Genomic DNA, 15,518 nt, shown 5'->3' with positions numbered 1-15,518 from the left:
CTGGGTTCTTATGGATTGAGAAAGACTGGGTTCTTAATGACTTTGTTAAGCTTGTGGGAGGACTGACAGGCAGGTGCCCAACTTAATTTCATTGTTGTTTGGAAGGACACTAAGAGGGAAAAATTAAAAAAAAAACATACAAGTACACCAGAAAGCAATTAAAACAATTTATTTGTATAAATCATTTCATACCAATTGCATGTTGTATAGTAAAAGCATTTTCATGTTGTGTACGATAAAGATACTAAAGTAGACAAGTACTTTTTTACAGTTACAGTTTTTAGTTGAATCTAGAACAGAAGCTGCTGTTAAAAATAATTAATAGGGAATATAAAATACTGCATGGTAACGAAAGGAATCAATCAGAAGATGTTAGAGTAGAATGGGAAGAGAAACTGTATAAGCAATTCACAAGGAAACAATGGAAGGACATATGCGTGGCTCCCAAATATACAACAAAGTCTAGAAGATGCAGGTTTTTTTTTTTTTTTTTTTACTTGTAATGGTTTGCATGGGTATTTTTATACCCAAAACCAGACTCCAAAGAATATTTCCTCAGGTAGATTGCAAATGTTGAAGGTGTGAAGGGAAAGAAACAAGCAACTGGGAATATACATTTTGGGAGTGTTATGACTTGGCAGACTTTAAAAATTCACTACAGAGTACTCCAACAGAAATATTGGACAAGTTAGTGGGTGTAACTAAGGAAATTATTTTTTTTTTTACCTGGGATACAAGATCTGAATTGCTTATTCATAGTACGGACTTAAGTTTAACAACAGAATGGAGAAAAAAGATTCTGCCTGGTGGTTGCCAAAAAAGCAATTACTAGAAAATGGAAATTAACATCTAAACCAAATTTATCCGAAGTAGCGAATTTTTTAACAGAGATAAAAAGAACTGGAAGTGGGATCTTTAGAAAAGGGCAGGAGCAAATTACATAGAAAAACATGGATATTACGGGAAAAAATGCACACGGTAATGTTCTGGAGGAGGAGTGAGGTTTATGGTGAGGCAGGAATCGATTAATTTATGTAATGTTGGACTGATGACAATTGTATGCAAGAATATATTTGATGTATAATGTTTAAAACCGTGAACATGTTAACATGTTTTTTTCTTTTCTTTTATATAAATGTCCATTTTTAAAATCATTAACTGAACAGACAAACTGGTTATACACGTACGGAATAAGAAACATTTGGCTGATAAAATGGCTTTCATTTTTATGGATGGCAAAGTCGCCACAACCTTTCTGGCACCCTAACTCTAATATTAACAGCAAGGTTATATCTCAAAAAAGTGTACACAACTTCTAATGATGACAACTATGTTAATGTCACTAAAGTGTGCTGCTAGCCAACTGTTTTTTTTTTTTTTTTTTTAAAGTACTATAATTCTACAGAATAGGGGCTAGATTAGTCAGTAACATTACAAAATAGTTGGTGGATTTCTGTGTGATATGGTGGAACAGCAGATTAGAACCAATGGAAAAATGTCCACAAGATGAGGCTTTGCCATTTTGCAGATTGCTCGTTTCCAGTGGGAACAAGCTTGAAAGGAGAACTGAAGTCATCAGTGTTAGCGGACCCTGCCAAAGGCTCAGTCACATAAAACACCAATTACTATGCAAAGGCCTAAAAAGCAAGGATGGATAAATCAATGAGCAACTTCAACTACCTATTAAAGACAGCAAAATTCAGGACCCCTTTCACAATTCACAAGGCATTCTATAGCTATGTCAAGAATCTAAATGGCAATGCCCAGATCTGCTCTGGGCTACAACAGAATGGCATTAAATATACTGATCCCAAGGATATTGCCAATATCCTGGCAGATCGATTTGATGGCAAATTAGAAACATCCTCGCTTATTAAACTTGTCAAACAGCTTAAAACTGACGCAAGAGGTCAGGTAAAAAAGCAACGTCAATTAGGCATTCCTCAGGCACACAGGTGGATTGAGGAAGCAAACCGTAGGGAACAAAAAAGTAATAATTCAAAAACATTCTAGATAAAGAGGACAATAACTTGGTAATAGCATCAGCCCCTCCACTTCCCTTACCAGAATATGAAGCGGGCGGACAACTTGGTCCACTGCCGCTATATCCGGCTGTCCCTACAAAGCCAAAACCGTTTGTCAGAGATCCCATTGAGACTAGGTCTCAAACACGCAACTTGAGAGGGGATGTTGAATACCAAATTAACAAAAATTCACGAGCTATGAGCGAAGAAGAAATGTGTCCGCTCATAGAAGTACCAAATCCTCAGGCAGGACAGGAAGGGCAGGACCCAACTCTCCTAGTATATAGACCATGGACACCGGAAGATATCCGGAAAGCCACAGAGGGAATTCCCCATCCAAAAGTTAATTTTAGAAAATTCTTAGAAGACTTGCAGGGCATGAGGTTAAGTTACCACTTAAATGGAGAAGAAGTAGAAAAAGTAGTCAGACAGATCGTAGGTCCAGATTGGCACATGATCAGTGGCAACTGGAATCCTCGTGACGCAGAACACAAGCCAATCCCACATAGCAATGCAGAACTAGATAACAGAGTGAAAGGTCTGGCCGACCGAATCTCTGAGAAATGGAAACCTAGGGCAAACTGGACTTGCATTAATCAATGCATCCAACAAGAAAGTGAAACAGTTGATAGATATTATGCTAGATTATTAGAATGTTTTAACAACCATTGTGGAATGCAGGTGCCTGAAGACCAGACACATGATTCCCCATATGAGCAACAGCTAAAGAATGCATTTTTGAAAGGCAGTATTGCACCCATTAGCAGCTTTATTACAAAGCACATGGTAGATCACCGTACAAGTAGATTACAGTCATTACTTGAATATGCAAGACATGCCGAAAGGCATTTTAATAACAAAAAGAAAAAGAAAACTCAAGTATTTGCTGTAGAAAACGGAGCTTTTGTAGTACAATCAGGAAAAAAGGACAAGAAAAATGCCCAGGGAAACAATCTGATAAACGATCAGAAGAATTTGAAGAAAGGAAAAAAAGGGGTGAATGTTTTAAATGTGAGAAAAAGGGACATTTAGCAAGGGATTGCAAGCAAAACAAGAAGGTAGCCATGGAAGATAAGGAGGGTGAGGACTGACTATGAGATAGTCAAGAATCACCAGAAAGGAATAACCAAGAAAAGATAAATGCGAATGTGGTAGAAAGGATAGAGAATGCGACAGAAGAAATAGAGGAAGTGCAAGAAACCACAGATAGCGAAGAAAGTGAAATTTTAGACTTGGCATTATTGAGCCTAGAGCTCTATTTAGCAGACACGAAACCGGAAGTTACACTTCTGGTAGAGGGGAGGGAAGTTAAATTTGTGTGTGACTCAGGGGCATCACGAACCCTGATACATCCTTCCAAACTACCAGAAAATTCAGAATCACTTGATTATATATTAGTGAAAGCAGCTAATGGACAGCTGTATCAAGAGCCACTCTCCCATAACATAGCAATAACTGACCCTGTTTCAGGGATGACTCAGAAAAGCAAAATTGTTGTTTCTGCAAAATGCCCAGTAAAACCTTTTGGGCAGAGACCTTATGCAGATATTTGGCATAGCAGTAATTCCGACCATGCAGGGTATGGAAGCACAGCGACAAATGGATACTTTTGTAGTGCGACCAGAGGGTGAAACATTTTATTGGTACAGCCAGGACATGGTTATGACTGGTCCAGGGGCAGTAACCGAAGAACTGATGAATGTAGCCATCAGTAAGTCCCCCTCCCTTGACACTGATAAACAGCATTTGTTGCACTGTACTCTATATTACTGTAGCACACCAGGACCTGATAAGGAATATGAGCAAGAACTGTTTAGAAACCATGCCAACAGATTAGTATTAAGTAATCTGCACTGGGACACAGAAGGGAACAGTGTAGTTAGCTGTTCATTGCCCCAGGAATTCTTAGCGCTTTATAAATCTAATCAATTACCACATGTTAGTTTGACCAAAGACAAGAATGTGAAATGGGCAGACCTAGGAGAAAAAGTCACAAAGTGGGAAAACAGACAGAGTTAGAACTGTCGGAACAGGGAGTGCAAAAACAGAAGTTAAATTGGATAACAGACACACCCAGCTGTACACTTGCAGTCAAGTGAGAACAGCTGAGTAGCACTCTTACTAGAAGAAGAAGAAAAAGCCTTACGAGACATACCAGAAACTCTCTGGTCACCAGGAAAATCAGATGTAGGACTTATTCGTACAGCAGGACCATTTACTATCACACCAAAATCAGCATTTAGACCACAGAAGAGACAATATCCCTTAAGAAAAGATGCAGAAGTAGGAATCAAACCTATAACAGCAGCTTTACTTAAGGAAGGAGTACTGATAGAATCTCCCGATTCACCATGTAACACACCCTTATTTCCTGTCAGGAAAGCAAACGGGGAATGGCGTATGGTCCAAGATTTGCAAGCTGTAAATGACGCAGTAATACCTAGAGCACCTATGGTGCCAGATCCACACACCCTGTTGAATGATTTAAAACCTCAACAGAAGTATTTTTCTGTGGTAGATATTAGCAATGCGTTCTTTTTGATACCGATACACCCTGACAGCCAACACTGGCTTGCATTTACATTTCAGGGGAAGAGGTACACATGCACAAGACTACCACAGGGGTATTGTGAAAGCCCAACAATATTCGCAAGTAACTTGGCGGGATTTATTCCACTGAGAGGCAGCCAGATTTTACTTTATGTAGATGATATCCTGCTGGCAGCCCCCACCCAGCAAGAATGCAGGGAAGATACTATAGCATTACTACAATTTTTAGCCACTCAAGGACATAAAGTAAACAAAAACAAACTGCAGCTTTGGAAAAGGCAGGTCAAATACCTGGGATATGTAATATCCAAAGAAGGTAGAATATTAGATGAAGAAAGAAAAATAGTAATTTTACAAGCACCCAAACCGACTACCAAGAAGGAAATGATATCCTTCCTGGGTACAACTAATTTCTGTCTGAGTTGGATTCCGAACTATGCTTTGGAATCTGCTCCATTGACTGATTTGATATACAAAAAGCCTATGGCAGCACAAGATTTACTACAATGGACACCAGAAGCAGAATCAGCTTTCTGCAGATTAAAGCAATTGATAGCATCCTCATTAGTTTTAGGACTACCAAACTATCATAAACGTTTTTTCCAAACCGTAGATTGTAAGCAAGGCTATATGATGTCAAGTATTGACACAGCAACATGGGGACAAGCAACGTCCCATAGCTTACTATTTATCACAGCTGGACCTAGTGGCGCGATCCCTGCCCCACTGTGTACAAGCAGTAGTCGCAGCTGCAATGGCAGTACAGGCTTCAGCCTCAGTAGTGTTGTTCCACCTTCTCACATTGAGAGTGCCTCATGCAGTCGCGATTATTTTACTGCAAGAAAAAGTAGCATATCTTTCTCCTGCTAGACATCTTTCCTGTATGACTATACTGTTGAGCCAACCTCACATGACAATTGAACGGTGTACAACTTTGAATCAGTCTACCTTGCTCCCAACCCCTGCAGATGGCACACCACAAAGCTGCCTGCAGGAAATTCAGCAAAAGACACTACCCAGAAAAGATCTCACGGATGTTCCCTTGGATGATGCCGAGGTGACATATTACGTGGACGGCTCATGCAAAAGGGGTCCCACAGGGCAGAATCTAGTAGGATATGCAGTAGTTTCTGATACTGAAATTTTAGAAGCGAAATCCTTACCACACAAGTTATCTGCACAAGCAGCAGAAATGATTGCCTTGACACGGGCATGTACCTTAGCAAAGGGTAAATGTGTGAATATTTTTACTGATAGCCAGTACGCTTTTTCTACTATACATGTTTTTGCACAACAGTGGAAGAATAGAGGAATGACAACATCTACTGGCAAACCGATTAATCATGCGCAGTTTATTTTGGATTTGTTGGAATCTATTCAGTTACCTCAGAAAGTAGCTATTTGTAAATGCGTAGCTCATACCAAGCAACAAGATAGGATTTCAAAAGGTAATGCGAGAGCTGACACAGCTGCAAAACAGACAGCTTCAGAAGTATTTCTTTTGAGTGAGGAATTACAACCCTCTAAGATTTTAGATTTAGAAATGTTGAAAACAATGAAGACACTTACTACAAATGTAGAAAAACAGAGATGGATAAAACGAGGAGCAATTCTTGAGAAAGGGCTGTACATCTCCAGAGAAGGAAAACCGATATTGCCATCTAACTTGTTTAGATATGCAGCTTTGTTGAGCCATGGGCAGTGCCATGTCTCAACAGGGGGGATGGTACAGTTAGTGAATCGAGTGTTTACAACATATGGGTTTACAAACTACACTAAAAAATTTTGTGCGGCATGTCATGTCTGTAATAAACATCATGCACAAGGGGCATTGAAGCCTAAGCAAGGGAGTTTCCCTACACCACCATACCCGTTCCATACTATTTGTATGGATTTCATAGAACTTAACAAATGCGAAAATAAGAAGTATTGTCTTGTCATTATAGATATATTTTCCAAATGGGTGGAAGCTTTTCCAACTAAAAATCCAGATGCAGCTACCGTTGCGAAAGTTCTTGTTAAAGAAATTATTCGTAGATTTGGCATACCGGAAAAGATCTATAGTGACAATGGCACATACTTTGTAAATCAAACTATACAACAGTTGAATCGATATTTCGGAATTTCCTTGAAGAACCATTGTGGATACCACCCACAAACTGCAGGATTAGTAGAGAGGCGTAATGGAATTTTGAAAAATAAGCTTAGGAAATTAATGAGTGAAATACAAAAGAACTGGGTGCACTGCCTGCCTCTGGCACTGTTGAGCATGAGAAATGTTCCAAATGCAAAAGGGTTAACTCCTTTTGAAATACTACTTGGGAGGGCATATTATATACCTCAGTGGAAACCTCTCATGCCTGCAGACCAGGAGGCTGACGGTTCACTTGCAGAATATATGAGACGACTTTTAAGTAATAAACAACTTTTGCAGTTAAATTCTGTTTCAGATAAAGAACAAGCCAGACCATCGGATGCAGCAGTAGTCCCAGGCACGTGGGTCTGGGCGAAAGTCATCAAGAAAAAGAATTGGACGACACCGAAGTGGGAAGGGCCGTACCAAGTGCTACTGTCGACACCCACTGCAGTCAAGATCGCAGAGCGAGCGTCCTGGATTCATTTGACACACTGTAAACTGGTTAAGAACTTTGAACTGGACAAAACCCTTGTTACTGTTACCCAACAAGAACAAAATGACCAGATATACAGAAAACAGGAATGCAGAACAACCCCAGAAGTATTGCATGATTATCCTGTTAATCATACTGATAACAATGATTTTTTTTACTGTGGCATTTCCTTTTTCCAGCCACACGGGCTGAACTGAATAAACGTGAATCACTCATAGACTGGCATCCGAACTTTAACACTTACCAAGCAATTAAATATGTGTATGCTGAAACTTTTAATGTTTCGAATTGCTGGATTTGCACAGCTATACCAACAGCATACGGGGGATTACTAATGACTGCTGTCCCCCTAGGGGTCAATGAGACCTGGGAACATTTGATACTACAACTGTAAAATCACGAGACAAAATAGCATTGTACCTGTCTGTTACACAAAAGGGAATTGTGTGTTTTTACAAAAATGATACTGTTCAGGTAGGTTGGAGTAATTGTAATGTGACTGTTCCTTACAAATGTTATACCAAAGCCAATAATGCAGGTTATTTCTGTGATGCAAACTATGACTCATATCTAGAGTCGATACATAAAACAACGTAATCCTGTTCTTTTTAAACAACTATCTATTATTGATAAGAAAATGTTTCATGCAGGGCAAGTGTATATTAAAAACAAAGTAGAAAATTGTTATTTTGTTTGTGGGGGAAAAGGCATACAAATGGTTACCTGAGAACTGGTCCGGCAGTTGTTTTTTGGGTTACCTGGTTCCGGCCATATGACTCACTGCAGTCTTGCCTCAGGGAAGAATTCGAAATGTCAGAGAGGTCACCAAGAAAACTGGAAATCCAATCAAAAGGCCTGAAAATCCAGTGGGACGAATCGAAGCAGGCTGGAGAAACCATAATTCCGTGAAGAATAAAGATAAACTGACACATATGGACTTGAGTGACACTATTATATCGTGGGCAGGTATAGCCCCTGCATATGGCGCAGTGAAATCGATTTGGGAGCTGAGAAAACTGTCCAAACTTCTCGAAGTAATGAGTAATGCAACTTTTTCTGCTCTCGAATTAATGACTGATGAACTGAATGCTATGAGAACTGTGAACTGTGGTACTTCAAAACCGCATGGCTCTTGACTTCACCCTAGCGGCGAAAGGTGATACGTGCACTTTAATAAAAGAGGAGTGCTGTTCGTATATTCCTGACAACCAGCATGAGATAAACGACCATCTTGAGGTGATTCAGCAAGTGTCGGCCATGACCAAACCAGGTCCAAACCCACTGACGGACTTTTTCCAGAATTTGTTTGGGGGGTAGGGTAGCATCCTAATGAACATCCTGATTGCCATTTGTGTGGGATTACTCCTATTGGGAGTATGTGTTTGCTGTGGTATTCCCTGCATGAAAAGATTAATCAAAGATTTTATAGACATGTCAGTTTCTGAAACTTTGTATCAAAGTACTGAAATTGAAGAATTGTTGAAAAATGAATCACTTTCATAAGTTTAAACTGAATGACTCTCAACTGCAAATCTTGAACAGATGAGGTTAGGAGAAGAAGAAAACTGTTTATGCTTTTGAAAATAGAATAAAAGGTATTAAACAGGGGGGAAATGTCAGAAAAATATGTATTAATGTATGTGTTTAGTGCTTATTAGAAGCTAAAAGGGTTAACACATATCATTCTATTTTCTGTACAGCTTAGTTTTGTGTGAAACTAAAAGATGCTTTTCTAAAATGACAATATGCTTTCTGAAAACTGCATGATGTACCCTGACCTAGTATTTGCTAGCACAGCAAAATTCATGTTTATGCCTTTTGGAAATACACTGAGAAACAGGTGATTATCTGCTAGGTCAGGAAATTAATGAATACAACAATACTGTTTTCTATAATGTTACTGAACTTGAACAATTAGCTCTGTTTGTGTTATGAGAACATGCACAGCTCCAGAAGAACTAAATACAGTCAAACAATGATTGCTTGAAGAAATGAAGTATAATCTGTACTTGCTTTGTGCTCAAATTAGCCATAGTACCTTGAATGGTAACATTGCATAGTGAGAAGTTGTATCTGACTGGTGGTCATCAAGGCCACGTTGTTTTTCTTAGTAAGTTTTTTCATAAACTTGATGTGCCAGCACAAAATCATGGACAAACAGCTGCTATGAAATAATATTGAAAGAACTTGTGATTTGTTACGTCAGCTTAGTAGGCGATACCTTGTAAGAAATGTATAAGAATGGCTTCACTTCCTGATTTTAGTTAGACAAACTCTGTATTAGCACGTTTTTGTCTGCTTGCTGCAAGATTAAAGTGCCTTAACCTGAACCTACCGTGTATTGATCTTTTTGAAGTTTATTTTTACTTTGACACATGGGAATATGCATAAGAATCACAAAACACAGGATACATATGGCACTGCACAACACTACCATGGCAAATTCATATAAGGCATATAAAAAAGTTAGCTGCAGTCTGCAGCCCCATAAATTATGATGGATAATTTCAGGGATGGCAGCTTCTTTCTATGTCAGCTCCACTTCCTTAATGCACATGCTCTTGTGGGAGTGGGTGATTCAAATACAATTGACATCATTCTAGTTGAACTCCGCAAAACTAACTATGAAATTGTGTTATTCATGTTAATAATTCAATCAAACAATTATGACAACATGAAAACAGTAAAAGCCCCTCACCGTTCGTGTATCTGTGAAAGGATTGTACTCATCTAGTCCTGGTGGAGCAGTTCTTGTTACTTGTGTGACAGAAGGATCCTAAGAGAAGATAAAAAATGAATGCATTTTACACAAACGTAACAACACACGTCGCTAACTGCATAATTAACCAGAACAGCACCATAATGACCGAATTGCCTCTCCACTCAGAACTGGCAAATTCTGAATTCCTGTTTCCAGGTAGTCAGACAAGCAAATAACTTTGCACTCCTGCATTTTTGTGACTTTCAGGTAGTTAGCTGTTTACTCAATGACCAGGGACTAATAAAGGGAGTGCAAGGGCTGCTAGGTACACTCTCTTATTCAGGTATCTGTTGCCATATTATGACATGAACTGGTTGAAGGTCCACACACCACCAATCATGGGAGCGGAAGAATTTCAGAATGTGTCAAACTGGTATCAGGAAAAGAACTCTCAAACAGTTATTATTGTAGACAGCATTCTCACAGATTAGAGAGTGTAAGCATGCATTTGCTATTTAAGTAATGGACTGACTAAAATCAAGTGGTCTAACCAATAAAGACCTTGTATCACAAACGGACTCGTCACCAAAGAGCAAGTGCCTGCCACCATAAAGACAGACACAAACTACCCCCTTTATCGGTAAAACAGTCCAGTGCCCATTCGTGTAAATAAAGACCTTGTATCACAAATGGACTCCGCACCAAACAGCAAGTGTCTGCCACCATAAAGACAGACACAAAGTATGAATAAGAAGTTAAATGTATTATAAATAAGTGAAAACTTCAGTTTTACTTGTGCCAAAAGTTATCCTCATAAGACTAGACAGCCCCGGTGAGCATGTCGTCACAAACGCCTACCCATTTTATTACCTGTCCTTCTTTTACCCCCCCCCCCATCCCTGACTTAACATATTCCACACAAATGGTCTGAAAACAAAATACATACTTCTGTTTTGCATAATTTTTTTGCTTCAATCCCCCTCACTATAAACAGAAGGGTCCCCTTGTAAATTTGAAGATTAGATAAGGAAGTTATTTGCTTTCTATTATCCTACAACTTGCCTAATATCCTTCTCTAACAGGATAGTATCTACAGATTGTTTTTTTTTTTTTTTTTTGATTGATTGGGACAACCTCCGTATCTGGTGTAGCCCATCCTTCCCCACTTCTTACCTTACATCCAGACCATAATTATATTAGACCCTTGGAACCCAGGGCACCATCTTCAAAGATTAAAGCACCTACTAACCCTTCCTCAGCCATGCGGTTCTAGCGAAAGCGTGCTCGCCAGGTACACTTGAATTAAATTCTGACATTATAGTGGCTGTGTTTAAAAGTTTATACTTTACTCCTGTGCCCTCCATTTAATGTCTACTGTTGTCTGAAATGGCTAATTTTTTTATTTTGAAAATAGATATGATTTTTTACTTCCTTTTGTAAGGAAGCTGATTAGAAACTAAGTTATACAGATTGTATGCTGCTCATGTTGATAGCGTGTTGCAGCTGTGCTGCTTAGCGTAATCTATTGCCAATAGTTAGTAACTGTTACATTTGTAGCTAAGACACTTGGAATGACTACATTGTATGCATGTTATGACTGCTGGCGGCGACTTTATTCCTGTATTATATTAGAGTGTTTTCCGCTACTGCATGTTCTCCTGCTAATACACATTATATGAGCAATTAATGTGCAGGCTGTGTTTCAGCTGTGTATTAACTCCTAGTCGGCCTTGATAAGATTTTTTGCTCTCTGTGAATTGGTTTCAAATATTTTATTTGTCCTGAATCATCTATTTCATAGGTTGCTAGTTATCATTATCATAGCCAGAGACTCTAAAAGAACATACCGCAATGTACTGTTTATAAGCCTTTAGAGCCTGTTAAATAAGAGTGAAGTTTTACATCTGGTGTCTTATTACCTCCTGAAGCTCTCATAACTATAATTTGATTTCTTCTGTCTGTTTCTTTCCCTGCTTACCTACCCCCTCTATCAGTAAGACAGTCTGGTAACTGAGTGCCCATCCGTGGCAATAAAGACCTTGTATCACAAACGGACTCAGTACCAAACAGCAACTGTCCGCCACCATAAAGATAGACACAAAGTATGAATAAGAAGCTAAATGTATTACAATAAGTGAAAACTTCAGTTTTACTTGTGCTAGTAGTTATTCTCATAAGACTAGACAGCCCCAGTAAGCACTTTGTCATGAACACCTATCCATTCTATTACCTGTCCGTCTTTTATCCCCCATTCCCATCCCTGACTCAATATATTCCACATAAATAGTCTGAAAACAAAATACATACTTCTGTTTTGCATAATTTTTTTTCTTCAATTCCCCTCATTAAAACACAGAAGGCCCCCCCTTGTAAATTTGAACATTAGATAAGGAAGTTATTTGCTTTCTATTACCCTACAACTTGCCTAATATCCTTCTCTAACAGGACAGCACCTACAGATTGTCCCAATCCAAAAAACAAACAAAAAAAAAAAAAACCTCCATTTCTGGTGTAGCCCTCGCTGAGCTCTGGCTCAATTCGCTCCACTCCCACCAACATTCCCACACACACCCCCATATAATTTCCTTTATACCTAACCACTTGTTTCCTCCTATCATAAGACCACTCTCCTTCTTGTTGCACACTAAATTCCTCTACACTCCCTTCTTAACCATTAACAGCCAAACTTTCTCAATTGTCTCCCTGTAATAGACTACCCCGTAATCATTTCCCTGACCTAATATGCCTACCCATATAACATCTCCCTCTCAATCCATGCATATCTCACTTCTCTCTACCCTATTACTGTCTCCTCTATTCCTCCTACTCACCTTAACAGCACCTCCTTAACCCCTACCCCCTTTCATAAAGACCCTACATATCCTCATACTTATGATTTCCCCCTATTCACAGCATCCTATAACTATCTCTGCATGTATCCTTCCTATCAATACTCAACTCCCTAAAATAATAAGTCCTCCCTTCTACCCACTAACATCAAAAAACAAGACAAAGTACATCAAATACTATCCATTAAAAATCAAGCCTAATGTTTGTCTTACTATACTACTCTTATCTGGTGACACCCAAATCCAGGACCTATGTTGAACACTACCACCCTATTAAACTCCTCACCAAATACAGGCCACTCTTCCATAACAAAGAAACAAATTTCTTTCTACTCTATTAATACCAGAAGTATCCTTAACAAACTCAGCCGATTTCATGCATGGATAGCTACTCATACCCCTGATGTTATCCCCTAACTGAAACCTGTCAAAAAAAACCAACACCAAATAAAGATATTCTCCCCCTGTATATAATATACTTCACTTTGATCATCTTAACAGAAAAGGAGGAGGAGTTGCCATTGCTTACTCCAATAACCTCACTATCTCCCATCCCATGCAACCCATCCCATCCTTTCCCCCAGCAGAAGTATTGGCAGTCAACCTAAAACTCAATGAGTTTACTACTATTACTGTAGTAGCCACCTACATCCCACCTGGGGACAACATCCCCTTGTTGGAGAACAGTCTCCCATATCGCTCCCAAAACTTCTCTAATGAAACCATCCTCCTCGGAGATGTAAACATAAATTGGCAAACTCTCTGTAATCCAAGCTCTCCACTTCATATAAATCTATATGAATTTACACAACTTATCTCTCAACCAACCCATACTAACAACTCTCACTCTCCCAGAACCCTAATCAATTGGATACTTATTTCAAAACCCTCCAAATACCATAGCCTTGAAACTCTTCCTGAAGTGACCACTTGCCTATTAAAGTGCTCAGGTATACTCCTCATCTCTCTAAATAACATAGATTCATCACCAGTCGTAAACTCTCTAACTTTAACCCTGAAACATTTAATACCCTACTCTCTAGAGTAAACTGGAACTTCCTTACACAGCTCCCAGTTGATGAAGCAGTCCAAACTTTCAACTCAACATTCCTTAACATCTTAAACTCACTAGCCCCACTGCGGAAAGTACAGATTAAAGCTAATATATCCCCCTGGCTATCCAAAACGATTTGCACCCTTATCAAAGTTAGAGATAGGGCATGGAAAACATGGGTACAATCAAAACTCCCTGCCAACTTGCAAAGTTATAAAGAACTTGGGAATCAGACATAACAACTTATCAATAAAGATAAAAAAAAGATTTCTATAACAACCCCCAACAACTCTGAAATCTGATACTAAAAAATTCTGGAATGCTATAAACCAAATACTACACCCTGGCAACCCTAGACCCCACCTAATCGTTGTCCAGACAAATCATCTGAAGAAACAGCCAACATCTTTAACACTTATTTTAGAGAGTCAGTATCCAAATTGTTCAGCTCCAACCCTAAATCCTTAAACACCAATACTCCTAACTGCTCTGTACCTTCTTCATCTACTAACACAGAAAACACTTTCTCCCTTAACCCAGTTCCTACCTACATCATAACTCTACTCTCTAAGTTAAAACAATGCTCTGTATCTGCAAACATCCCTTCATATTTTCTCCAGATTGCTGCACACTCTCTTGCTCTGCCAGTATCAATCATAACCAATCGCTCAATCTCCGAATCTATAGTTCCATCAGTCTGGAAACAATTCTATACACTACTCATTCACAAAGGAGGTAACTCCTCAGAAATGTCCAATTTCAGACCTATTGCTATCCTCTTCCCTTTATCTAAAGTCTTGGAGAAATGTATACATAAACAAGTTATGCAATCTCTCACACAGACTCAACTGCTCACTCCGACACAGCGTGGTTTCAGACCAAAACATAGTACCGCTACAGCTCTACTGTCCTTCCGCAACACTATTCCTTTAGCCAGAGATGGATCACAAACTTATCTCTTGCTGATTCCTTGATCTATCAAAGGCCTTCAAACACAGTTTCTCACTCTCTGCTTCTACACAAACTGTCTGACATTAACTTCTCCCAAGCTACAGTTGCATGGTTCTCCAGCTATCTCACTGACAGACATCAATCAGTAAGATGGCACTCTGCTCATTCTACCCCCTCTTCCAGTAAGAATGGGTGTCCCCAAGGATCTATTCTTGGACCATTACTTTTTAATATCTTACTCTATTCTTCTTGCCCACAGTCTACCATATTCCAATATGCCAATGATTCTACAGTCATCACCATTGCTAACTCCCCATCTGAACTTCTAACAGCCACCTAGTCATCCTTCAATGCAGTTGAGACATGGCTCTCTAATAATCAGCTTATCCTCAACTCAAAAAAAATCAAAACTGTTACTCTTTCTCACCAAAACAGTTAACGACATCAAGTCTTCCTTCTCCATAATGTCCCTTAACAATACCCCTATCGAAGTAGAAACCAGCTCTAAACTCACTGGCGTCACCATTGATGATTAGCTAAAACTCGACCTTCACATAAATAATTGTATCTGAAAAACCCATCGGAAACTAGGATTTCTGTATAAAAATAAACAGTTCCTCACCACTGGAGCCAGGATCACTCTCGCACGCCCATCTTCTACCTTGCCTAACTTATTGCTCACAAATACAAATCTAAACTCTACTCTGCTAGCAAAACTTGAATCACCCTATCACAAGATAGCAAGATTTGCAGCCCACC

At 39.1% G+C, this 15,518-nt stretch overlaps 1 protein-coding gene across 1 annotated transcript in view; it reads right to left on the bottom strand.

Annotated features, from left to right (window-relative positions):
• The window catches only part of SCAMP1 (secretory carrier membrane protein 1), a 1,252,061-nt gene that overhangs the window by 982,176 nt on the left and 254,367 nt on the right, over nucleotides 1–15,518 (bottom strand). Inside the window, exon 2 of the mRNA XM_044063705.1 lies at nucleotides 9,903–9,980. Coding sequence (XP_043919640.1) covers nucleotides 9,903–9,980 — 78 coding nt within the window. The remainder of the gene's footprint in view (nucleotides 1–9,902; nucleotides 9,981–15,518) is intronic.

This window comes from Protopterus annectens, chromosome 2.part2 (assembly GCF_019279795.1).
Source record: "Protopterus annectens isolate FY-2018-M chromosome 2.part2, PAN1.0, whole genome shotgun sequence".
Taxonomy (NCBI): Eukaryota; Metazoa; Chordata; order Ceratodontiformes; family Protopteridae; genus Protopterus; species Protopterus annectens.
This window is presented reverse-complemented; position numbering and strand designations above follow the sequence as displayed.